This window comes from Mus musculus, chromosome 14, assembly GCF_000001635.26.
Source record: "Mus musculus strain C57BL/6J chromosome 14, GRCm38.p6 C57BL/6J".
NCBI classification, from domain to species: Eukaryota; Metazoa; Chordata; class Mammalia; order Rodentia; family Muridae; genus Mus; species Mus musculus.
The window spans coordinates 36899521-36927146 of record NC_000080.6 but is presented as its reverse complement, the minus strand read 5'-3'; the positions used below and the strand labels follow the sequence as shown (position 1 = coordinate 36927146).

At 40.2% G+C, this 27626-nt stretch overlaps 1 protein-coding gene across 10 annotated transcripts in view; it reads left to right on the top strand.

The window, feature by feature from the left end:
* The window catches only part of Ccser2 (coiled-coil serine rich 2), a 93906-nt gene that overhangs the window by 41695 nt on the left and 24585 nt on the right, over nucleotides 1–27626 (top strand). For 8 of the 10 annotated variants that reach the window (XM_030248048.1, XM_006519606.4, XM_006519605.3 and 5 more), the window contains 4 exons: nucleotides 218–308; nucleotides 8551–8713; nucleotides 17935–18130; nucleotides 26302–26385. In XM_030248048.1, the coding sequence (XP_030103908.1) occupies nucleotides 218–308; nucleotides 8551–8713; nucleotides 17935–18130; nucleotides 26302–26385 (534 nt within the window). Of the gene's footprint in view, nucleotides 1–217; nucleotides 309–500; nucleotides 7923–8550; nucleotides 8714–17934; nucleotides 18131–26301; nucleotides 26386–27626 lie in introns of those variants that run through there. The other 2 variants (XM_006519607.2, NM_001347503.1) reach the window with 2 other exon arrangements.

The following is a 27626-nucleotide window of genomic DNA, read 5'->3' as shown; positions in this document are numbered from 1 at the left end:
GCATCCTGCTATTTCCCCCTCTAGGTGGGGACATCCAAAATTCAAAATATAGTACATATGAATTTTTTAAAAAAGTTTTAAAAATTAAAACTACTTTATTCTTGCAGTACAGAAGATAAATCTAAGTTATTATGTGATGATACTTTCAAAATAAATGCCTATATAAGTTATAGGTATCCAGATGAGGTCATGGTACTCTTACTCCTTGTGTTCACAGGATATTCTGAATAACCTTGAGTCGTGTGACCTTGAGGATGATGACCTTATGTTGGATGTGGATTTGCCGGAGGACGCACCTCTTGAAAATGGTAAGTGATGGTCAGTGGTAAGTCTCCAGATGCATGCCTGCAAATGGCTGCATTGTAGCAGCTTCTTAATCTCACTGGAACCGTTAGAGGGAGAATCAGCCTTTACTGGCGTGAGATAGGTTTACTTGAATGTTACATGTTTAAAACCTGATTATGTTTGTCTTAAATATAATTCTGTATGATTCAACAACTTTCTACACCTTTATCAAAACAAACGGTAGTGTATGTATGTGTGTTTAACAACCCAGTTTTCCCTCACTCTTCTTTATTTTGAATTTCAAAAGAAATATATGTAGAGAAGCATTTGTACAGTAAAGCGGTATAATATATCTGGTAACTATTTTAAGGTCAGCTCTGGGAAAGCACTCACCTTCTGACTGAGCCATACATTACCTTTTGACTCCTCTGTACCGATAGGTGGTTAATCTGCTCTAATCTCCCTGGTGGTGGCTGCTTGAGTTCCTTGCTGCCCACCCAGATGCTCTGGATTCTTGAATGAAAGACACACACACACATACATACACACAGCCTTATATCTAATATGCCTAAATCAGCTGAATGGCTGGGCCACTCCCACACTTCCACGTTGCTAACGCCTCCCCTTGGATACTTCTGAATTATTACTCACTAAAACCTATATTCCATCTTTGCTACTCTCTTCCCAGCTCTTGCATGATTGTACGATCTCTTTTCTGTAGCTCTCAATTCTGCATCTTATTCCTTTCTTGGCAATGAGGATTCTCCCCTTTCCTGAGTCCCTTGCCTCCCAAAAAGTCCTGCCTCTGTCTCTCTGCTGAGCCATTGGCTGCTGGAAACTTTATTTACCAGTCAAAGCCAACTGGAGGCAGGTCTCCTAGTGTCTTGAAAGCAGTCGTGCAGGTTCCTGTGTAATTTTGGGGGCTGAATTAACACAAATAACATTAGAACCAATCCACAACTTCTAATTTTAGTCTTCCTTTATCGCTGTGTCCCAGTATCCAACAATGTGGGGCTTTAGATAATTTATGTGCAGAAGGGATCTTCTGTTCTCTTGTCTCCAGTAGTACAGCATGCATACCCAGGGTTTCTGTATTAGGAAATAGTAAGAGAGCCAAAGACACCCTTGGGAGTAGGGTTGAACAGTCCTGCTGTTCTGGGAAGAATGGCTGACACGGTTTGAGGGTTCCCTGTCAGTAAACATTTGTATGGCATCTCAGGTTTTCCCAGGAGCAGGGAAAACAGTGCAAAGGATGAATTCCTTTTTATGATGCTAGAACAGTGTGGGTATTTTCAGAAGCAGAGTGTATTTGTTCTAAGTGTGCTTTCTTCTCCCCACCACATCAGTCATATTGGTTAGACTCCTTTTTTCATTTCTGGAAAAGGTTCTCTGTTACAGTCTAAAGAATGAATATGTGTTTATTTCCATGATTCATGGATCTTGAATTACCTAGGATGGCATAGCCTCTGAGACTATAGATTACTGAGGAGTTCATTATTTTAGGAGTCTGCAGCTACTTTGGGCTCATTATTCTTAGGATAAATCACTGAAGTAGAACAAGGTAAGCAGAAACTCACATCGTACATACAGCTTAAAATCAGGACACTCATTTTAACCATGATGACAGCATGTGTTATGACCTAGCCTGCCCCACTAAAATTGCTAACAGTGAGAAGCTCCGTAGGCTATGACTGAGCTTGGATTTATAAATCTGTTCAAGTGAAGTGCTGAAGGCATTATTACAGGAGTGACTTTCCTGTGGTGCGTCTGGCACTTGGGGTACCGCTGCAGCCAGAATGGAGTTCCAGTCCTAAGAAAGAAAAATTATAGCCAACACCAGGAAAAGCAGGAAGCTGAACTGCCAGTCTGAGGGTACTTCTGGGAGATGATACCGAGCACCCGGGAGATGTAGTGGTAGACACTGCTTTCCAAAGCTATATAGAATGGAATTCCCTACAACAGTATAGCAGTTCAGTAGGTGATGGAAACTGTGTTGCTGCTGGGAAATCTGAGGTACTGACCTGAGAGATCAAAGGCTACACTGCTTTGGAGCACAAGAGAAAATAAAATGTAAACCATCAAGAACGACTGAGCACACAATAACAAGACCTAATACTGCAGGAGATGTGGCATGCTTTTGTTTTCATGTTTGTCAAGGCTGGTAGTGAAGGCTGAGGGATTTCTCTCTTTGGAGTAAGTCACAGCAAAGGTAGTGCATGCCACTTTGACAGGGTTACTACAACTTCTCTTTAGAAATTTTATTCCCTTTCTAAGCTGATGCATGAAGCACAGATCAAACCAGTCTTAGAACCTTTCTCATTTGTAGAGCATAGCCTAGTTATTCTCATGTTAGACAGATGAAGAATGTCAGATAGATTGCAAATATTTGAGGTCTTTATTGAATCCACATGAGTGTGAAGTAGACAGGAACTCCAGTAGCACTACATATATGGTACAGATGTTTTCCTAGAAGAAAACACAATATTGACTATTTTGCACTGAAAGAATACTAAAGAAACCAGTATTGACCTGAAATTAGTTCTTTCTGTAGGTACCCAAAATAAAGTAGTATTCATGTTTACAGGAGGATGGAAAGTAACTTTTTAAATACTTTTGGCTGTAGGATAAGAATGCTGGAAGGACTGGTAGGTTAGGGATCTTTTAACATATTGTTGACTGCTGACTGTAGTGGTCATTGGCATCTATTTCAGGATGTTATACAAGTTTGAGAAGAAGTTGCATTGGGTCTCTGAACCCTAACATGTTTCAGCTTCATTAATTCTGCTGGTATTATTGGCATTTGTACCCCAAAGAAGACAGGCACGTCAGTGAAACCTTCCATATGGACTTGATCTGGTTACAGGTTATATGACCTCATTAAGAACAGGTGTTCCTTTACTGAATAGAAAGTTTATTGTGTGTGTGTTGGGGGTTGTTTGTGTATGTGCATGTATGTGGGAGTGTGTTTTCCTGTCTGTGTGTATGAGCTCAGAGGCCAGAGGTTGATAAGGCACGTGCTTCTCTGTTGCTCACCTCTTTATTGTTTGAGACAGAGTCTCTTCTTGGAATTTGGAGTTCCTCATTTTGCCTAGACTAGCTGGTCATTGAATTCCAGGATGTTCTAGTGTCCACGCACCTTGGGCTGGGGGCACAAGGCATCCATGGCCAAGTCCTCTTTGTGTGTGGGTACATGAAGGTTTAGAACTCCGAGCCTCTTGATAAAAGAGTAATGTTTCCTTTTGAGCCATCACTGTAGGCTCTGTAAAAGGAGGAAGTCAGGAAGAGAGGGCTTATCTGATGATCGCATTTGTGTGCCAGTCTTGGAGTGTGGGATGTGTGTACCAAGCCAGGGGAGGAAAGAATGTCTTAGTGTAATGGTTGTTGAACAGTTACAGTCTAGAATTTGGGGACATCTACTTCTGAGTGTTGTGGTGACTCTTGGATGGCTATGTAACACTAATGCAGTTTAGGATGATGCTATAGTGTATGTATACTAATAGAACATTTGGTTACTTACTGGTCGGTAAGTAAGTAAAACATTTGCATACTTAACCCTCTAAGTGCTGTCATGTGACATTTGTGGTGGAGATGAGAAAGAGTAGCACTGGGTCATGTGGAATGACAGCACAGGTGAAAGGACACCTGGGTCGTCGTGAAGGAGGAGACAAAGTCAACTATTTTTCTAGCTTTAACTCTGTCACAGTTTTTCCTTAAGTTGTCTTGGATACCTGAAGAAAAAAATGTAATTAATAGTGAAAGTGAACAAGCCTGAGGTGGAGCCCACAGCCTCAGAATGGCTCTCCTAACTGAGCAGATGGTCCTTAAGATGTGTGGGCTTTGAGACTGGGCAAGTGTGTGTTTGGTTGACTACCTTTGACCCAGCCAAGTGCTCCGGTTCCTCGACAAGGCTTGCATTCATTGCCCAGTTTGCTTCCTCTCTCCCTGTCTTGTTAGTAGTTGTTTTTCCTAATGTCCTTGTAAAATTAAGGGCGTTCAGAGATCCCATTGTTTATCCTCTGTGTGATTGAGGTAGACCATCTTTCTTCTTTCTTCTTGTGTGACATATTATTTTATTTTGAGCCTCAATCTGCTATTATTATTATTATTATTATTATTTTGGGCTCATCCCAGATCTTCAAGCTTAGATACCTAGATGGTTTTCTCTAATTTCTTTTTAGTGGAAATTTTTCATAGATAGTGAGGAAGATGGGGTGGTATTTGTTTTAGAATCCTGTGAATACTTTCTGAAGGTATTCATCTGTTCCTGATGCCTGCTCTGAATTAAGGTGTCACCCAGCTCTTATGTCCTTGCAGGCCTGATTCAGAGCTCAGGCTATTTTTGCAGGAAAGACTTAGTCAGAAAACCCTTTTCTATACTGTCTGTCTTCTGTGCTCCATTCTTGTTTTTTGTTTATTTGGTTTTTTTTTTTTTTTTTTTTTTTTTTGACATAGGGTCTATGTAGCTTTGGTTGGCCTACAACTGTGTGTAGACCAGGCTGACCTTGATGCCACAGAGATTTCACTTGCATCTGCCTCCTGAGTACAGGAATTAAAGGTGTGTACCACCATTCCTGGCTCCCACCGTAGGTTCATAAACTGCTGCCATATTCATTACAGTGTTTTGCATCTTTGTTTTTGTGTGCAGTGTCTTTTAATTCTGAACTAGTTGATACAGATCTGCCAGCACTATGTTATGACTCCTCAGAACTATTCTGGGTTTCCTCCAGTGCCGTGTAGACCTTTTAGCCATGAGGCAAAGCAGAGAAGACCAGACTGTGCACCTTTCCCTGTTCTGAAAGCATTTAGCTTCACCATATACTGTGCTGAAAAGACCTTTGTCTAGTTTAAAGGGACTGGCAACAGGTCAGAGGGCGAGGTGCTTCAGAGGGAAATCCAGGAGGCATGGAATTGTGGGCTAGGGAGCATGAAACATTTAGGCTTGAGTTGTGTCTTGGAAGGAAGAGTTGTACTGAGTGAGAGATTGTTTTAATTTTGCAAGCTGTTCTTTTTTTTTTTTAACCTTGACCTGAATTAGTATACCAAGGAATTTCATAAGGAAACAGTTTTGCAATCTGAATTTCTTTTGGAAGGCTATTGGATGTTTGCAATTGGTTCTTTCTGTTGTGGGATGCCTCTTTCTGTTGTAGTGTGTTTCACAATATTTCTGGTATGTCAGAAACGCAGATGTGTTGCCTTTCCTCTTGTTTAGGAAATTCTAATGGCCAACCCATCGCCCACAAACACACACCTGGCATTTGGCACATCAGAGTATAATCCTCAGGTTAGTGGCTTGCCCTAGTGAATATCTTCTCTGTATACTGTTAATTATTTTAGCCACTCTGTTTAGACTTTAGACTTTGTTGAAAGGATGTTTTTCTAACCACTTTCTGACTCCCACACAAAGTTCACTTGCCGACTAGATTTTACTTCTTTTATGTTCAAATCCATAATGTCACGTTTTTGCTACACTTTGTATTGAGATACATGAGACTCATCTTATTTCTGCTTGCTTCTAGTTACTTGTGTTTATTCTAGGAATTTCTCTTTCTGTGTCAGTACTTGTGAAATAATTCAAGTATATTTTTTTCCCTGACATGATTTTTTTTTCTTTTTAAAAACTAAATTCCAATTGAAAACTTTCTTGATAGCATAAAACCTTCTGTAAAGTGCACTCACCGCAGGCTTTGGGAGTCATGATGCCATCCTATCTTTCAGCCAATTACTTATTCAACAATTATTCTCTCTGTCATCCTTACTCTCATGGGACTTGGAAGTTGTAAGAGAAAAAGCTAGGATACATTGGGTATCATGTTGTGTTCCTTTATCACACCAGGGAAAATGATCCCTAGCCTGACATAGCCACTCTCACACCACAACCCCATGTTAGCTGTTAGATCCTTTTCTCTCTCCAGTGGGTTAACACCATGATCATCTGTCTCTTAGAGCACTAGAACTACAGTATGCTGCCATTTGTTATTTGGAACTAGTGACCACCTTCAGAAGGAAGGAAACTGCTCTCCAAAAAAGTCTTCAGGTCATGGTTAGGGTTACGTTTGGCCGAAGGTGTTTTTAGATCAGCATCTTAACTTAGCTCTAGTATTTTTGAGTTGCGGTAGCTTTAGGCTTGTCCTCCTCTGAGATTTATCACAGGTGCCATCTTCGTACAGCATTACACATTCAGGGGGACTTCCTTCCCTGTGGTCACACTGTTCTGTTCGTTGTAGGCCCTAGAACTTGGTTTATCTGCGGGAATCTATTGTTTTTATTTCCTTTTCTATTCTGTATCTTTTGTTCTGTAAAGAACTGTCTTAGTATTTCCCGGATAACTACCACTAATGTTTTAATATTACCATCTTAGCTCGATTCTGATGTTTGTAGAGATGTGCTGGATGGGTAGATGCCGGAGAGAGTGTAGGAGTAGCACTCCCAGGAGAACTCTCAGGACTTCTGAAAGTTATGTCTCAAGTTTGATCTTTGATCTTTTGCAGTTGTGGCAGATGTGTGTCCAGCTAACCCTCTATGAGGATTGAGTTCAGGTTTCAGCAATGATCCCTAGTTTGGAGTCTGGTCACTAAGGCAGCACACATAGTAATTTGTGTGATGCCGTTGATCTCACGTGTGGCCGTCTGGCCTGTTTGCGTGCCTCTTGCTACTCTTTGCAATATACTGATTTTTATTCTAGCAATATACCCCGTCAATCTAATAGCAACATTGATTTCTTTGGTACTTGCTATTTCTCTTTCCAAATTAAAGGTCAAAGTAGCTGAACTGGAGGGTGTTTTACTGCCCGGTGCAAATGCTCTGGGACTCTGCACCCATGAGTGTGAGCATCCATGAGTTTGCTGGGCTTGTTACTGAAGAGGCTACACAGAAATATGCTTTAAGCTTTTAAGATATACTAAAAAGTTTTCCTTTGCCACCGCACTTCTCCTGCCATCATTGAACGAAGCAGTCATTAGACCTTTATTATCCTTAGGCTTTTCATAACCAAACTTAAGCTCCTCATAATTTTAACAATAAAGAACAGGACATTATTGGAAGTAATTTCATGTTATACTTTTAAAAGCTGTCTCTAACAAAAAAGAAAAGTGTGTGCAGACTCTTCCTGACTGCACACAACCCTGAGTGTGCTTGTGAGGGAGGCTAAGTTGTTTGCTATGCTCTTTCTGCATCATCTTTGTATAAATGAGCAACTTTTTCATCTTCTGTAATGAGACAATCAGCAAATTTCAAAGCCAAGTATCTGGTTAATGATTACAGACAGTTAAGTCAAGTTTTAAAAATCACGATTATACTGATATGTAAAGGTTTTTATCACAAGGAATTCTGAACCTTTTCGTTTAGTTCTTGGACTGGAGAAGCCCTTCCTGTTCCGTGGCATGGGTTTAGTGCTTAGGAGTATTTTTAGTAACAGTCCTAACTCAGTAGCTATGTAAGCACGGAGCGAAGATGGAGTCACAGGGCAGGCTGGGCTTGCTTCCCACAGGGAGGGCTGGGAGTGGAGCAGGAAGGAAGGCCTGTTTGAGCGGCGCCTTGTGTGCAACTATGTCTGAGTAGGCAGCCGGCAGCACAATGTCTCCCTTGTACCGAGTAGCTTTCTCAGAAAGCGCTCCGAGATGTGAGGGCACTGCATTTGGGTGAGTGAAGAGGCTCGGCCGCCTCAGGGATTCTTGTGGAGGTTCTGTGGTGTTCGGATTTCAGGAGTGGACTGTTTGTTGTTACGAGCGCTGGCTTTGGTTTCAGGAACAATTTAGTCTTTCTGAGCCAGCTCTGTCGCAGGCAGATTGGAGCAGTTTACACTTTAAAAGTGTGAGCTTTATTTAAAACCACGATCGTCTATGATGGAAGTTTAATTTGTGCTTCTTGAGGCTGAGAACCGTAATTGAGGCACTCCTTTCTAAGAATGGGTCCTGTGCTGTTCTTAAGATCTACGTTTTCCTATCCTCATTGTTTGTATTTGAAATAGGTAATGTTGATTTTAGGAAAGTTTTCCTGTATTTTAAAACAGCCCAACAGCTCGTTGTTCACTTACGTGGTTGATAGAGAAGTATTGTAATTTACTTCAGTTTGGATATGAAGTTCAGTTTTCACTGTTAAGAACTGGTTTCCTTTGGAAAACTATTTTTTTTTTTGATTAGTTAGCATACATGGTTGGTGCATTTAGAATTAAAAAAATACTTTTAGCAGCATTTAATTATCAGGCTTAGTAGTTAACTTTTTATAGTGTGCACATATTTATAGACTGTTGCTTTTTAATCTGCCCAGTGGAGTGTGACAATATGAACCGCTTTGACCGAACAGACAGAAATGTACGACAGTCGCAGGACGGATTTTGGAAAAGGCCACCCCAGAGGTGGAGTGGACAGGACCATTACCACCTCAGCCACCCTGGTCACTATCATCACCATGGACAAAGTGACTTGAGCAGGTGAGTCTGCTCTGACTATGGCTTCATGTCTGTCCTCCGCCTAACGTGACTAACAATTCTGTTTCCTAGCTGATGTTGCCTGGTTTTCAAAGTACCAAAACTAGTTCAGGTTATGTGTGATATGTAATTGTTACAGTTACTAATCATTTCCTAGCTGAAGTCTTTTCTTAGTAGCTTTATCACAGGTTTGCAAATGGCATTTGTGCCTATGACATAAACTTTTAAGTTGTGATTGACTTGAGGTACGACTCTTAATTTTAGAATTAATGAATGTTGAGTTTATTATTTTATAATTTTTAAAAATAATATTGTAAAAAGTAACTACTAAGTTATTGGTTTTATTTTGCTTACAAGTTAAAAATGTAAAATTCCACAGATACTGATAACGGAGGCCATCTGACACTAGAAGTACTTTGCATTTTGAAGCATAGAATGGTATGAAATTGGATCAGACCGTGTCCTATAATGCGTTCACAGCCATTCACACCTGGGGGCAGAAGTTCACCTGCTGTAGATTAGCTTTGCAAGTTAAGTCTGTTTAACCCTCTGCACACTGCAGTCTTCAGTGCACCATTGGTGAGCGGCTTAAAAATGCTTTTTTGTGAGCATTTTCCATGGATCAGGATGAAGGTGTGTGCTGTAGCTGGTTTGTGGGAAACAGTGGCAGTTTTGTTTTTATTTTTTTTCTAATTAAAAATTTTTGAACATCTCATTCCACAAACTATTTATGTTTATCATGGAGTGTATTACACTGAGACGAAAATTAATAGAAGAAAAATACATGTTCCTCTGTGCTCTCTAAAATAAGAAGCAGGGTTGTTGCTAAGGGTCCTGTAGCAAAGCAAAGCAAAGCACAAAGTTTGACACATTGTCATCAGATGCACACTGTGTGTAAGACGGAGCATTTGTTTCTCCAGGATTTATTCACCGTACAAGACAAATACAGAGGGAGCTATCATGTGTGAGTTTGGATGTACACTGGATAGGTCCAGGGTGACCGAGTAATATTCTTAACTCTTCTTTGTTATGTTCTTCTGTATAAGCTGAACAAGTTCTAGTCTGATAAAATATTCTTCAGTAGATTAAGGAAAAATCGGATCCACCCGAGTCTTTGTGTTGGAGTAAACACTCAGAAGTGTGTAGAAGGCAGTCTAGCAGAATGCATACAGTATGTCTGTACATTCAGGCTTTGATGGGAACAGCTTCCGAGTCGATCCTGCCAGGCAAGAGCCTGGTGTAAAGATTGCCTTCGTTACTACTTGCATCCCTCTTGTCTAATCTGAGATATGTGTTTATGGTGAGTTAAACTAAGGCTGGTGTATGAAGCCTAAGTGACAAGCATTGAGTGTCAGTTCTTTTTGCTTCACTGTCACCATAGCACCCAACAGAAATGGCTAACAGACAGGATAGGGTTGTTTTTACTTTATTTCAAAGTTTGAGTCAATCAGGGCAGGAAAGGAATGGCAAAGCTCGTGGTTTGAGGAACAAATGGCAGAGGTTCCTTACATCACTACACACCAGGAAGTAGAGTTTGAGGCTGGAACTAACTGCCAGGTATAACCTGCAAAAGTTCAACCATTTTTCCTAGCCTCCTCCCATACATTCTCCAGCTTCCCAGAATATCATTACCATCTGGGTTCAAATACTCAGAACATGAGCCTGTGAGAGATACGTCATATTCAAACCATAACAAATGCTTAGTTTTAAAATGTGTTTATTTGCTTAATACTCATTGATAGCCTGTATATTGTATGCTCCCCGAAAGTCTTGAGCTGATATGAATTTGAAGATAGTATGAGAAGTGAAAGTTGTGGGTTGGTAATGGCTTCTTGGACTATTGTGTTAAATATGATAGAATTCTGCATTAATATGGCTTAATAGTAGACATCGTTACACTGAAGCTAGGAAAAGACTTGTGTCTGTGCCATTTCATGCACATATGAGTAATATATAGAGGCTGTGGAGAGACAAGCACGTGGATACTTACACTGTAGTGTTAGTGCTGTGATAATGGGTGCGTGATAAAGGGATGGGAAGGCATACCGTGAGTGCACAGCAGCAGTGTGTGTATGTTCTATCTAGGATGGCTCAGAGTAAGTGATGTTACTTTGAATCAGTCCTACAGGGCTGACTGGAGACTGCAGGGATTAGTGTCTTAATGTCGGACGTTCAACTTGGAACAAGGGCAGATGCAGAAGTTTGTATGATAGAGTCTGGTATTTTCAGGTTTACCATAACTGAACCTCAGCCTACTAGAATTGGAATGGGGGGAGGATGTGGAAAGATAGCTCAGCACTTAATAGCACTGGCTGCTTTCCCAGAGGATCCAAGTTCAAGTCCCAGAACCAACATGGTGGCTTACAACTATCTCTAATCCCAGTTCCAGGGGTAATACCACACCTTTTCTCAACTCTGCATATACCATGTACACAAGGTACACAGACATACATAGGAACAAACATCTAGACACATAAAATAAATAGATAAAATTTGTAGAAAAGAAAAGAAATGGAATGGATAACATGGAGGTAATTGTCTCTGTCCTTAGAAATGTCCCAACTGAGGCTGAGTATAATTGTCTATCAGTAAAGTTAGAAAACATACCTTGCCTCCTCCCAAAAGTTTAGAACCCTAAACTCTGATTCCCTATATATTAGCAGGTACAGAAGAGAGGTGTTTGCTCAGGTAAATTTAAGAATGAACAAATTAAATTACTTGTTTAAATGGTGGCTGCATTATACCTGTTTCTATAAATTGTGACTTCGCAGAATTTAGTGAAAGATATATAAATAAATAAATATATATATATATGTGTGTATATGTATATATATATGTGTGTGTGTGTGTGTGTATGTGTATATATATGTATATATATAGAAAGAGCATTTTTTCCTAAATGTGATCATAAATTCCTCCTTAGAACTGATATGCTTTAAAGCACTTATGATTGTGAATTGCCAGATCCCAGAAGTTTGTGGTTTTCCTTCAAGCTTCCTGTGGCTGTGCTGGGTTTTCTAAGCTTGCCTGAGCTATTTACAAGGGTGGGTGTCACAAAAAGAAATTTACCACAGCATGCCTTAGAACTGTCATTTTCTGTGTTCGACTTAGTGTTAAAGACTGAGACTGTCAACCACCATTGGTATCCTAGGGTCATTATAGCATTATGCCTTGTCAGTAGCCTCGGCCTGTCGGGGCACCACTGTTTCAGAACCGCCGATCCTGATCTTCCGCTATTCTCATCATAGCACCACTTTTTCCTTTTACCCCTGGCTTAATATTCCACTCCTATTTTTTCCCATTTTTTCCCCTAAAACGTTTACGTTATATAGAATTCTTGCTACCCTAACAAAACGTACAACCCTGCCCTCCATGTGGTTATTTTTCAAATTATAACTGCAATCTAGCTCTTAACTATGTGCATTTCCTTTCCAGTAGCATTTTTATAGGTGAGAGCCTTATGTTTTAGGAATCCTAGTATTATACTGTTTGGAGGTGGGGTGTGTCACTTTTACTCTTAGTTTGAGACTTGGATCAGCTCCTCTTTATTGATCCTTCTGTGCGTCCTTTATAAAACTTGTGACCTTGTGGCTCAGTGTCCTCCTTTATTGTAATTATTCAACCATGAACAACTCCATTGTTATGCAAAGGGCGCTTAACTTTGTCCTTAGCTTTTAGGATGTTGTATATACTTGACTTCATCTGAGAACAGGTAGTTTTACTTTGTTCTTTTCAATCTGTGTAGTTTTCTTTCTTGCGCAATCTTTTGGCATGGTGTTGAATAGAAATAGTGAGAGCCAATAGCTATCTATGCCTTGTTTCTGATACTGGGGGGGAAACATTTATTTACTGTCAAGAATGGTATTGTTTGTTTTGTTGCATTTTGTTTTTAAAATAGATTTCCTTTATCAACCTGAAGACATTCCCTTCTGTTCAGACTTTGTTGAATATTTTTATCATGGTGACACTCTGTTTTCTCTAGTGGCTTTTCAGTAGACTCTTTCTCCAACTTATCATCCTGTTAGTACAGTATGTCATATTGACTTGGAGATATTTAGCCAGCCATTTATTTCTTGAACAAGTCAGTTTTTTTTTTAGCATGTACCTTTTACATTTCTGATTGTTTTGATTCTTATGTATCTATTCTCTAGTTTAGTTTTTTTGCTAGTTTAGTTTTTTTGAGGTGGATTTTGTTTTGGTTATGGGTCATTTAGGATGAATTGGGAGCTAGCCCCTTAAGTATTTTTGAGACCAGTTTGTGAAGGATTTTTACTGATTTTAAATTAGACTTGGACTTTTCTTTGTGGCAATTTTTTTTTTTTGCTACTAATTTAATATCTGTAGATAGTCTATCGATGCCTCTAAGGTCTAGTGTACATTGTTACCCAAGTCCTTTGGGTCCTTGCTGATCATCTGGTTTGATATGTTTGTTACTGAAGACAAACTTGAAGAGGGAGGGTATTCTGCATCACACAGTCTCGTAGGGAAGGAAGGTAGGCTAGCAGCAGGTTCCCATAGTTTTTATTTTCTTGGAGTGTCTTCTATTTTAGATTTCTTTTTTATCTTAAGGATTGCTGTGCTAGGTGTGGAATTTTTTATTGGTAGTCTTTTAACATGTTTTGACCCCTTGCTTCTTGATGAGAACTCAACTCTTATTTAACAGTTCTTCTACATCAGGAGTCACTTTTCTTTGTCATCTAAAAAATACTAACTTTACTTTTGGCTTCTCAGAGTTAGATGATGGTGTGACTAGGCTTATCATGTCTAGAGTTTGTTGAGATTCTTGGATATGTAGATTAATATTTCATTAGGTTTTGGAAGTTTCTGATCACTACTTGTTTATTCCACCACTGCACTGACCTGCTCCTTCCTCTTCCTGTTGTCTGTCACATTAAGTCTTAACTGAATCTCATTCTTTCTTGTCATAAAAAGTTTGAAAAAGAAATACTCAAATAAATCAGCTTTCCCCTCTCCAGGATTTGTTGTTGCTATGGCCTGTTGCCCCTTTCTGTCCCTGCCCTCAGTGAATGAGAGTTCTTGGTGGTCCACACTCTTACCAGCGTTAGGTGTTGTGCTTTGGACATTGATTATTGGTGTGCAGTGGTGCCTTGTTTTAATCCACAGTTCTCAAAGATATACAATGCTGAACATTTTTTTCAGATGCTTATTTTCCATTTATATCTCGTCTTTGCTAAAGGTGCCCAGATCTTTGCCAAGTTTTTAAATTGAGTTATCCTTATATTGTTGAATTTTAATAGTTCTTTGTATATTTGAGATATTAGTCCTGAATCAGATACATGTATGGGAAATATTTTCTTCCAGTCTGTGAGTTATCTAATTTCTTAAATGGTGTTCTCACTTTTAAAGTTTGCTGATGACGTTTAGAAATAAGGTTTCAATTGACCTGTTTTCTTTATTGGACTGCATGGCTATGTGTGTGCATACATGTGTGTACTGCGTCTGAAAATGCATCTGCAAGCCAAGAGACGCCAGGTTTGCTTTCCTGGTACATAGGAAGTTTATACTTGTGCATTTTATTTCCAGGTCTGTTGTTAATTTTTGAGGTTACTTCTTTTCGTGTAGATATCTGTTGCTTGGTTAAAAGGCCATGCAATATTAAATTGCCTTCATTGCTTTTTCAAAGAGGAGGCGAATGTGTTTGTGTATCCATTTTTAGAATGCTGCCTTCTTGTATTGTTTTTGTGTGTTGGGTCTCTAAATTCCATCCTATCTTTATTATTAGTTTCAGATAGAAAGTCCCTAAGGGGGTGAGTGTCAGTTTTGGCTGATCTTTTTCTAACTCGTCAAATCAATTCAGTGATTCTACAAGATACCAATCCTAGAGTCTTGATTAGGATTGTGCCAGATATAGCATTTAAAGAATTAAATAATCACCATAAAGCATGTCTATTCAACTTCTACATGAAAGTTTTTAATGGTTAGAAAAATGCTAAAGATTAATTTCGAAATAAAACTTGTGACTTAGAAAATAGAGAAGAGCGAGCCTCTCTTGCATCCCCAAGCTTGTGCTCACAGAGACTCTGCACTGCCAGTGTACGAGTGCGTCCTCATGTAGAGCCATTTGGAAGTGGGGAAGGATTAAGAAGCTAAGTTACAGATAGAGGGTGTAATTTGGGAAGATGCCTCTACAATTATAATTAATTAGTAATGCAATTGCTTTATTATTTAGGCTGGTGGGTTAATGTCAAGTGCTACTTCAAATTCCCCTTTCCTCCCCATCCTCTTCTTTCTTGTTTCCTTCTCCTTCTTTTCTTCCTCCTTTCTTTTCCTCCTTTTTCTCCTCCTCCTTTTTTCCCTTCTCCTTATTCCTCTTCCTCCTTTTAAAAAATCACGCAGTTTATGAGTTATAACAGCTTCTGAGTTAGTGCTGCTGGCATGAGCATGGGCAGGAAGCTGTCCATTAGAACTTACCCTCAGCCAGACCCCTAACCTCCCCCGCAGCCAGCAAATACAATAGCTCTTTAGCTAGGGGTGGAGCCTCATGAACTGTAATCCTGACGTGTTTGATTTTGTGCAGGTCGTGTGCAGCTAACCGTAGCTCCTGTGAAGTCATGAGTGCCAGTGCCATGCCATGTCCACAGGACAGACTTTCTCAGCACTCTTGTCCGTCCCCAGCTCTTGCATCCACCTCTCCTCCTTTCTGTAGGATTTCTGAGCCTTTGTGTGTCCCATTTAGGGCTGAGCACTCAGCAACCACTTATTCTCAACACTGTGGCCAGTTGGGAATCTCTACTCACAACTGCCTGCTACTCACTGCAGTAAGACGTTTCTCTGACCAAGGTTGAGAGCACCATTAAATTTATTGGTATTAATAGATACATAGACGATAGTGTGACACCTTGTACATTTGGCAAAACAATAGTAATAGTCCCATCCTATGACTTCTACAGCCATGGGCTTTTGACCAGATTTCTTATACCAGACATGAATTCTTTCCTGTGGAACAGGCCTTGATTCCAATTAGAAGACGGTTAGCCACTCTGTAACTGTCATGACTATTAATGGCCACCTCATTCTGACATGTCAGTATTTTGGGGTTAGCAGCGTATCTAGTCAGCAGAGAAGAAGTTTCAAGGTCAGTTCCAGCTTGATTTTTCTGTCCTGCAACCAGAGTGTGCTGTGTCTTCAGCAGTGGGACTTGACATCTAGTGTTAGTATGGACACAAAATGATGAGTAATATTCTGTATTGGTTTGAGAGCTTCTGCAGCTTCCCTGAATCACAGGGAAGTCTCATGCCTGTCTCTGAGATTTATATTTAATAACCCACTTCTTTTTAAGGAAGCATTTTAACTACCCACACAAGGCACCTCCATTTAAACACACACACAGGTACCTCCATTTAAACACAGACACAGACACACACACACAAGGCATCTCCATTTAAACACACACACACACACACACTACCCACACAAGGCACCTCCATTTAAACACACACACACACACAGGTACCTCCATTTAAACACAGACACAGACACAGACACACACACACAAGGCATCTCCATTTAAACACACACACACACACACACTACCCACACAAGGCACCTCTATTTAAACACACACACACACACACACACACACACACACACACACACACACAGGTACCTCCATTTAAACACACACACACACACACACACACACACAATGCACCTCCATTTAAACACACACACACACACACACACACAAGGCACCTCCATTTAAACACACACACACACACACACACACACACACCCTACCCACACAAGGCATCTCCATTTAAACACACACACACAAACACACACACAGGTACCTCCATTTAAACACAGACACACACACACAGACACACACACACACAAGGCACCTCCATTTAAACACACACACACACACTACCCACACAAGGCACCTTCATTTAAACACACACAGACACATACACACACATGCGCATGCACCTCTTCACATTCATGGTTATAAGATAGTGGGTTTCCTTAAGGCTTTCCCATGCATCCTTTATTTTGGGCAGTCCTCCCTACACATACCCTCCTATTCTCCCAGCACTTTTCACACCAATATTTTGCCTGCATATATGTATGTGCAGCATGTGTGTATCTGCTGCCTGCAGTGGGTCGAAGATAAGGATTCCTTGAAACTGGAATTATGGATTATGAGAACATGTGGTTCTGGGAATTGAACCCAGGTCCTCTGCAAGAACAAAAAGTGCTCTTATCTACTAAGCCATTTCTCTAGTCCTAAATAATAATTTCTAAAAAAGTTTTTCTCATGTCACAGCTATAGACTTTTAGAATGTCAGAAATGTAAAGCTTTATGAAATATCAAACTGGTAATTCCTCTTGCCTCAGGCTGTGCTTCTGGCTTAAAGTTCTAAAGGGTTTTGTTTTTTGTGGTTTTGTTTTTGTTTTTATTTTGTTTTGTTTTTGAGACAGGCTTGCATTTAGTTCGGGCTGTCCTCAGACTTGCTGTGTAGCTGAGGAGGATAACCTTGAACTCCCGATCCTCTGGCCTGTACCTCCTAAGGGATGGACTGATAAGACAGTACCAACACACCCAGTTTATGTGGTGATGAGAATCAAGTCCAGGGTCTGGTGTGTGCTGGGCAAGCATTCTAAACAGGGCTCAAAGAGTAAGTTTTGTTTTTTTAAAGTGTAGTTTGAGATTAGGGAATACATGGTTTACATCAGACTCTCTTAAAACTCTGCTAAAAAGATGGTTATTGTTAGTGTAAAAAAATAAGGAAGAAATGCCATCAGCTTTAATGATGGACATTGAAGAGATGATAGTCTAATAGTGTCCACATTGGCAGTAATGTGGTTGTGTCAGCTAGCTGTGGATCTAGAGTACTGTACCGTTGAAGATGCCACCCCAGTCAGAAGCGGAAGAGCAGTCAGTACAGAAAGGAGTGAGCGCACCTCTAACTAGAGAGAGCTTTGACGAGAGCATTGTCTGTTTGGTTTTGGCTCTTAAGGACGGTTCCTTCAGCCAATGTGTGAATACACAAAGTGGATGGGGTTAGGGGATCATAAAAGTCAGTTTTGCTAACAGGCAAGCAGATTGTTCTGCTCAGAGGGGCATTCGGTGATGGTGGTGAGTATGAGAACTGTGAACTGTGAACTGAGTTGTAAAGATTGCTGCAGTGTATGCCTTACCGTTCTTTCTTCGTTCTTCTTAAATTGTGTATCTTTTCCTTCCTTCTTCTCCACCCTTCCAGAGGCTCTCCTTATAGAGAATCTCCTTTGGGTCATTTTGAAAGCTATGGAGGGACCCCCTTTTTCCAGGCTCAGAAGATGTTTGTAGATGTGCCCGACAACACAGTGATCCTGGATGAGATGACCCTCCGGCACATGGTCCAGGATTGCACAGCTGTGAAAACGCAGTTACTGAAACTCAAGCGTCTGTTACACCAGGTGAGTGCGAAATGACTATGCCCGCTCCACCTCTGTAACTTGAAAGAGAAGAAAAGAACTTTGTATTAATTACTTTTGTCACTTTGATGAAAGCACCCCAGAGAAATAACTTGGCTCGAAGAGCAGATTACAGTTGTTCACATGAAGGAAGACTTGGAGGATCAGTTCAGTTCCTGGCAGCAGATTGTGTGCCAGAGGTTGCTCTCTCTCATGGCAGACTAATGCTAGAACCGGTGACAAACTAGCCTTCCAAGGCCCCTCTATTGACTAGCGTACACCGGTTCCACCTCTTACACATTCCATCCTTTATGCCATAGGTGGAGAATAAGATTTGATTGTAAAATAGGAACCCATGGGAGGCATTTTGGGTTCAGTTTGTAACACTGGACATTTTAATTTTAATCACTATGCAGACTTTCATTAAATTTTTACATTTATCTTTCTGGTGAGGGGAGGCAAGTAGGGCCTCTCTTTGTAGCTCTGGCTTTCCTGGAATTTGCTATATAGGCCAGGCTGTTCTTAAACTCACAGAAATGTGCTCGCTCCTGCTTACCAAGTGTGAAACACATGAGAAAAGAGTAAGAAAGGAAAAACTGGACAAATTAGAAGGTTGGACATTGTTTGAAAAAATAGTGAACTCTTATTAGTGCTCTAAGCAAAAGCTCAAGAGAGCAAATAATGAAAACAGACCAGGGAGGTTTTTTTTTCTTTTTTTTTTTTTTTACACAGTGTTTTTGCCTCAAGGCCTGATGCACATGTAGGCCCCAAAGAACATACTTAGTAGGTAAATAATAGTGCACTCAAAGCTTTAAGTCTAATAATCTATAAATGTAGGTGAATGAATGATAAATAATGTAGGTACATTAAAAACTCAGTAAGTCTACAGAGTGATAATTGTGCTGTTTTATATAGAAACTTATGCAGAAAAATGTTTGATCTAAAGGAAACCTGAGCATTTAATCACTTTTTAATTCATAGATAATACACACCTAAGCAGAATGGCTAGCTTATAGTTTGGGATGTCATACAAATGCTAATTAGAAGAATCATGTGTTATAAAGGATAGACAATTATGTGCTGTATAAGCTCTGTAAGAGCCGATCTGAGGTGTATGATGTGAACCGCCATCCCTTGCAGCACCGCCTGTAGGTCTGGTATAACTTTAACTCGTATTATGGCAGTATTGCATTTAGAATTTGTGAAAATGAGTCCAAAGTGGGAATGACAAAGGGTAAGCTTTGTGAACACTGAAAGAGACTAAGTGGGGAGGGATAAAACAAACAAGAAACCAGCAACCAAGCCTTTAGCTCAGGATAGGCTACTGTAATAACACAGAGCAGTGGATGAGAGTCAGGAGAATGGGAAGCAAGAGAAAAATACTGAAGGATTTACTAAGTAAGAAAGACATAGAAAAAGATTTTTTAAAAGACTGCTTATTATTTAATTTAATTTAATTTAATTTATTTATTTTGAGACAGGGTTTCTGTGTGTAGCCCTGGCTGTCCTGGAACTCACTCTGTAGACCAGGCTGGCCTTGAACTCAGAAATCCACCTGCCTCTGCCTCCAAGTGCTGGGATTGCGCCACCACTGCCCGGCAGTAAAAAGATTGTTGAGTTCAGTCAACAGTACAGACTGACAGAATAGAAACTTCTGTTTGGAGCTGAATGTTTAAATAGCAGTATGTTAGAGTGTGTGTGTGTGTGTGTGTGTGTGTGTGTGTGTGTGTGTGTGTGTTTCCCTCCCTTCTTTTCTCTTCCTTTCCTTCTTCCTCCTTTTTTTGGGCAGGAGTGATGAGCAGTGTCTCATTAGGTGCTGCAAGCTGGCTAGTCTCATTTATCCAGCCCTGACTATTAGGATTACAAGCATGCACCACCATGCTTGGCTGGGAGTGTGTGTGTGTGGGAGGGCAACATAGAAAGCCATGTCCATATTCGGAGATGGGTTACTTAGGTTAATGACAAACTTAAATATAGGTTTACAGATAGTACTTTTTCAAACTACTCGGATGAGGTTTTTCATGTATTTCAACACTCTCACTTATTTTCGAATGTCACCTGTTTCTCTTTTGTTTAAGATGCTATGCCTCAAGCATCTGTTAGGACCAACTCACTTTTGAGAAATTGAAAATTGGGCTTTAAAGCCTAGTTTTTACATCCTCGGATGCTGCTTTGCATTACTGGATTTTAAACACCATAGATATAATTACAAATTGTATCTGTGTAATTTAAACAACTATAAACAGTAGTACTCAAAATTGTTAGTTGACACTGTGGACTGGATTTGATAAGCTTTGTCTGTTTGTGTATCTTTGAATTTACAAACAAACAACTACTTTTGAAAATAAAAAGAAGCCCTTTCCCTTTCCCCTGCTGGCTTTCCTGAGATGCCTCCATGACCAGGCGCACTAGCCTGTCTATCCATGACCAGGTGCACTAGCCTGTCTATCCATGACCAGGCACACTAGCCTGTCTATCCATGACCAGGCGCACTAGCCTGTCTATCCATGACCAGGCGCACTAGCCTGTCTATCCATGACCAGGCGCACTAGCCTGTCTATCCATGACCAGGCGCACTAGCCTGTCTATCCATGACCAGGCGCACTAGCCTGTCTATCCATGACCAGGCGCACTAGCCTGTCTAAGCACAAAGCAGCTTTGTTGACATCACTGATGATGCTTGTGAGCACAGACTGCTCAGTGCTGCCAGAATGCTGTCCTAGCCATTTCACGTGTTCATGTCCACTGCGGCTGCTCTGGAACTCATAGGAAGGCCCCAGTTTTTGCAGCCCCGTGGGAGAACCTCCTGGGTAAGATGGCAGTACCAGGTTTTGCAGTGGTTAGTCTGTGGAAGCTAGATAGCAGTCCAGAAGTTTACTTTCATACTGTCTCAGGAAAGAATACTGCGAGAAAGTTGGCTGGCAGTTATCCTTTCATGCTGTTAAATGAGAATGGGTATTCATCTTTCATAAAATGCCAGTGTCCACAGGGAATGCAGCTCTGTGGTAGAGTTCTTTCCGAGTGGGAACAAGAGCCTGGATTCAACTCGCAGTCTGAAAACAGGTCTTATTTTGTGATTTGTAGATGAATACATTAGCATTATAATTGCATTTAGAATTCAAAGTCTAAAGAAACAGCTGATACTTCACTCAGTAAAAGCCTAGAGTATTTGGGCAGTCAGTTAACCAAACTGTTCATATTTTCTTTAGTTGCTACACTTTATATCTTATTTTCTTCTTGGATTTGTTAAATATTCTTATGCAGGACATTCAAAACAGATTCCAACATCAGTGTTACTTGCCTGTTATGTATGCTATGAGGTAAAAGCAATGAAGTAAAAGCATCACGCGTGAAATTATTTCTTAGTATTATTAAATTAATTTATTGTATGAATGTGTGTATGTGCGTGTGTGTGTGTGTGTGTGTGTGAGAGTGCATGTGTGTGTGTGTGTGTGTGTGAGTGCATGTCTCTGTGTGTGTGTGTGAGTGCATGTGTGTGTGTGTGTGTGTGAGTGCATGTCTGTGTGTGTGTGTGTGTGTGTGTCTGTGTGTGTGTGTCTGTGTGTGTGTGTAGAGGCTGGACAGCAAAGCACACCTTGGAAGAGTTGGTTTCCTTTTTCACCATGCAGTTCCTAGGAATTGAACTCAGGCTGTCAGGCTTAGTGGCAAGTGCCTTTACCTGAAGCGACCTCTTTAAAAATAAAATGTTTTCATTCCATTCATAATTTTCTGTTACATGTCTCAAAGTATTTTCTAATTTTGTCCCAGATACTTGCACCTTAGTCAAGGTTAAATAGATAACACTACCACTGTGAGTGTCTTATTTAATTAATTCAGGTAAAGAGTATGTTGATGATCATTAAGCTCTTATGCTTTGATCTAAAAAAAAAAAACCTTTTTCCTCTTTGATCTTTTAAAATCTAAATTGCTAGCCTTTTAAAAATAGAAGCCAAGTTTTGTTTTTTTAATTTAAGATGTAGAAACAACTTATCAATACTTGCTAATTTTCTTAGGTAAGCCTGTTCAGCCATCCTCTCCCACCTCCTCCCTAGTGTTTACAGTCTCAGCTGGAGCTGGGGAGATAGTACAGTTGGTAGGTGCTTGTCTGCATGCACGAGGCTCGGGGTTTGGTGTCCACCCTCATTGAATTCAGCATAGTGGCATCTTGCATGTGATCCCAGCACTTGGGTGTAGAGTCAGGAAGGTCTGGAATTTAAGGTAGCCTTAGCTGTGCAGCAATCGTGAGTCCAGCCTGGGCTCGATGACACCCTGTCTGGGGAAAAGAAAATTGAGTATATGGTGCCTTGGTTTCTTTAAATAACTTCTAATCTTTATACCTTGATAATAAAGAACAGTATTGGTATGAATAAAATTCTTAAGGATGTGTCAATAACTTTGTAAATAGAACAGGAATTTGACAGTTTCACTTATGGGCTACAGAAGTTAACTTTTTGAGGCTATAGTGTGTATTTTAAAAGTATTACAAATGAAGCCATTAAATAATAGCACCAGCTTATGGCTTCCCTTACTTTCTCAGTGAGTACTCTGCATGGCCTGCCTACCTGTCCCTCTCACTCCACCTCTGATTAGCCACTCCCTCCTCACCACACCTTTCCTTCCCACAGCTCTGCTTTAGTGCTCAGACAGGCCTCTGACCCCTCTGCAGTGTCCACAGTGCTGGGGTGACAGGCATGTGTTGAGGTCTCCTGCGTTCATATGTGTGATTACATTCCTTGTAGGTGATTGAAATAGCTTTGTATTCATTGAATTAATTCCATTTGTTCATGACATTTTTACTTCCTGGATACTTTGAATCTGATTTTCAGAATTATGTTAGGAATCTTTCAACCTAGTTGTAAAGAATATTGGTCATGTTTTACTTACACACTTTGTAGTTTTGCTGTTAGAGATGTGATTGATAGGATCACTTTAGAATTGTGCCTGTGATGCCTCGTGATACATTTATGCCACATGTTTTTATAGTTTGTTTGTTTGTTTGTTGTTGTTGTTTTAATGACAGCCTCTATATAACTATGGCTGGCCTGGAAATTATGGAAACTGGCCTGCCTCGCTGCCTCCCAGTGCTGGGATTAAAGGCAGTTACCACCACACCTTGGCCAAAACAACTGTTATTTAGTTTCATTGATTATTTTTTGTTGTTTTACTTCCTGTTCCTTGCTGTTTCATTTCTGTTCTCTACTTGTTCTTGTGTTCTAGGTACAGGTGTGAAACCTTTTTCTTTATGTCAGCCTTTCTAACCACCACTTTCCCTAACTCCCCTTTAGTTCCATTCCATACAGTTTGGTCTAGAACTTCATTTTCTCATTTACCTATGATTTCCTCTTTAGGCTCATGCAGGATTGGAGGTTTTGTTGATTAACTCAGTTCCTTGAATAGAGCTTCTTCAACTCCGCTCCTGTGTTTTATGCTTGCACATTTCTTCTGTGACATCAGTGAATGAATGTGGACACCTTTTGTTATTGCCCCCACACACTCCTAAGCAGACTCTATTCATTTCTTTTTCCTGGTCAGTGTGTTTTCATATTCATTCTGTCACCTCAAGTAAGGCTTTAAATTTTAAAAAAAATTTAATTATTTTTACCTTGCATATTTTATTTGTGGGTAGAGATATTTTCTTCTATTTACTTCAGGAGTTCACCCATACTTTTGCAATTTTTAAACGATAACCCTTATAAATATATCTTTTCTAGTTAATTTTAAATTCTGTGCCATTAGGCTTCAGTGTTCATATGAGTTGATATTTTTCTGTTTGTATATGTAGTGATTTTGTATTGTGTCTTGGATAGTTCAGTGTTATATGTGAAGTTTTTCATCTTGTTTGAGTTCCATAGTGAATACATACATGCACACACACACACACGCGCGCACACACACACACACACACACACACACACACACACCTACCTCCTTAGAGAGGGACAAGTCTAATAGGCTCCAGGGTACAAACTCTGGATTGAAACTGTAGTATGGTTCCTTTTTCAGTGCTTGCTTTTGTCCTATGGTCTGCATCTGTTTGGTGCTCAGCAGAGGCTAGTTGGGACCTGCTTATAGTTTTAGTTTATTCTTGACTGTCTTTCAACCTTGGATAAGCTGTTCAAGAGCAGCAGCTCCAGGACCACTGCCCTTCTCAATCACACGTGTGCTTGGGGTGTACCTAGGAATTTAGATGCAGTTTAATGGGTTTCCAGATATTGTTTATCCCTGGTATTTTCAGCTTGGCTGAGCTCTCTCTTTTCTTTCACCTAGAAGATAAGGTTTTTCTTTTTCTTGCCCTGCTGCATAATATCCCACAATACACCCACAGACATGGAATACCAGTATGTGCTGTGTTTTCTCCCATTCTTTTGGTGTTCTGTACTGTAGGCAGGAAGATATTTAGTTATTTGGAGTAGGCTAAATTTTCAGAACCTCTTTTTCGCAAATACACATTTTTTTGGGGGGTAAGACCCTGCATTTGCCATGCCATGCCATGCTGTGCCATGCCATGCCATGCTGTGCCATGCCATGCTGTGCCATGCCATGCTGTGCCATGGGAAGAGCGATGGGCTTCTTCTCACTGAGATGAGTGTTGTACAATAAGTACCTTCTCTGTGCCACCTTCCCTCTCTCTGCTTTAAAATCATTTCAACATCTAATGTCCTGGGGCTCAGGGAATGGCTCATTCAGTCAAATACTCATTTTGAAAACAAAAGAATTTGAAGTTTAGTCCCCAGTAGTCATGTGACATGCCAGGTGTGTGTCAGCCCTGGGAAGGTAGAGACAGGGGAGTGGGGGTGGGGAGCCTAATTCGTAAATCAGACCAGTGAAAGACCATCTCAAAAGAAATGAATGCCATTCCTGAAGATGACAATGGGGTAGTTTCCCACTTTCCACATGCATACTTGCATGCAATACACACACACGCACACGCACACACAGGGCCCTCTCAGGTCTTAGTGTTCATAATATCCCAGTAGAAATGAAATTTATCCAATGCTGAGAATTTGGCAAATGTTTATAAGTCTTAACTGCAGTCTGTATTGCTTGTTAAGCTTTGCTAAATACATATTCTGTGGCCCATTTCTGCAGATTCTGATTGAACCGTTTGTTGTATAACAAATGGATTAAATGCCCCACCTCAGGTCAGGTCAGTCCACGGCTGTGCTTGCTCTGAACATGTGTGATTGAGGAGGCAGTGGTCCTGCAGCTGCTGCAGCCGTGCTGTGTTCCTCTGACTCAGTTCCTCAGCATCACCTCTGGCACATCCTGCACTGCTTTATCTTTCTTGACATTGTCTCTTTGAATCATTGAACATGGGATGTTTTAAACTAGAAAATCAGTTCATCAAAAAGCTAGAATTTAATGGTATCTCCTCTCTCTCTCTCTCTCTCTCTCTCTCTCTCTCTCTCTCTCTCTCTCTCTCTCTCTCTCTCTCTCTCTCTCTTTCTCTCTGTCTCTCTCTCTTTCTCTCTCTCTCTCTCTCTGGAGTTTAAAGACAAAATACTTTGCTTTTTCACTTTTTCTTACTCTCTGTAGCTTGTAGAATGGCTAAGACTTATCCATCATAAGATTGAACTTTTTGTATTTGGGCTTATATAGCACCAACTCATTAAGACATGGAATGTTTCCAGCTTCCTCTTCTTTATGTCCCTGAAGTTTCTCCTTTGTCTGTGTCTATCCTGGTTTACAGTACAGAACATCACTTGGCCTTTTTTCAGATGTCTTATATTCATTTATTCAGGTGTCTTAGAGTCATGTGACACATGTTCTTGGATAGCTAGGATTGAATCAAATGATTTTTATGGCCAGGCTTTGTTGAGTTTTTAAATTTACTTGTGACTTGTTTATATTCAAAACATGTATCCAAACCAAAGCAGATTTGGCTGAATTTCCCAGTTTTCCTAGCTGAGTTAATTTTCAATGTCTTTAGTTCATTACCTATGGTTGTTTTTTAACTCTTAGAAGTTCATTGTTCTGTAGTTTCCTTGGGCTGTCTTGCTACTGCTCTCCCTTTTCTTGCACATTTTCTTTGGCCAGTGCAGGGGGAGGAGCTTTTGGAATTCTTAGCTCTTACTTGTTCTTTTCCTGTATTTAAGCTTAGGGGGAATTGGAATTCAAGTTGATGCTGGTGATTATTGTATTCATCTTTCATTTGTTCTCTTTTTTCCTGGTAGCATGACGGAAGTGGATCATTGCATGATGTTCAGCTCTCATTGCCATCCAGTCCAGAGCCAGAAGACGGTGATCAGATATATAAGGTATGGCTAGGTATTTACACTGAAGATTTCAGAGTTTTTTGTATAAAATAATACAGCAGCAACATGTTAAGCTATGAATAATAGCGGTATCAAAAAACTAAAGCTTTTAGCAGGCTGTAGTGGCATATGCCTTAGATCCTACCACCCAGTGAGCAGATTTGAAGTCTGCCTGTGCTGCACAGTGGGTTCAAGGCCAGCCCAGACAACTTAGTGATATAATGTCACAAAAATGATCTGAGATTGTAGCTTCAGTGGCCAACTTGTTTAACATCTATAAGGCCATGCATGAGATCAATTCCTAGTCTAGGAAACAGGCCAACCTAGAGCTTTGCTGTCTGGAAAAACCATTAGATTTCCTTTGAACCTTTGCCATTGTATGAAACTAAAATGGTAGTCCAGTGATGCTTCACTTTAAATCATTCCTGGTCAGGTGGAAAGTAACTTGCCTCTGTAACTACTCTTGCTTATACCCATGAGTAATAATTATCAAAATAAGGTTTCCAGTGAAGTTAAAATGGTAGTAAGTATTTCATATATCCACAGAATTGAAGAAAGATTAAAATAATGAGATTACCCTTTACATGTTTGAAAATCTAATTATAGAATTCATATATATTTTAATAAGTAATTGAAAGTATTATAATTCTCATGATTTTTAGATATTAGTAAATGGCTCTTTTACAACTATTTCTCAAGCATGCACAGATACTTTTGGTTCATTTAATATTTTTCAAGTAAAGGTGTCACATCCCTTTTCAAAGGTATAATTGTCCATGCTTGTTTGTCATTGCAATGACATAATCTCAGATCATTACTGACTTCAAATAATATAATGCTAAGTCTCAATTACACATGATCTGTAGAATAGCTGAAATTCTGCTTCATGTGTCTTCCTTCTTCAATCTGAGAGCCAAACTGAGGGGTCAGCCCTGTGGTGTGACATAGCATTGCAGTATAAAGGAAAGTGAGCCTTGGGCATGGCAAATGCTGCTTTGAGATGATTCAGATGGCCCAGGCTGGAAACAGCTGGCCAGAGGCGCAGAGGCTGCTTATTGACTTCTAAAAGCCAAATAATATACAAAGGAATGGTAATCATAAGACACATGATTACACACAGTAGTTACATGGGTTAGAAATCTGGCCTTTTCCATTTGGTGCTACTCAGTTACTCTCAGCCATGCCATTCCACAAAGTGTTTCACATCAGCAGATCTGCAGAAGACTCGGTTTTATAAAACAGTT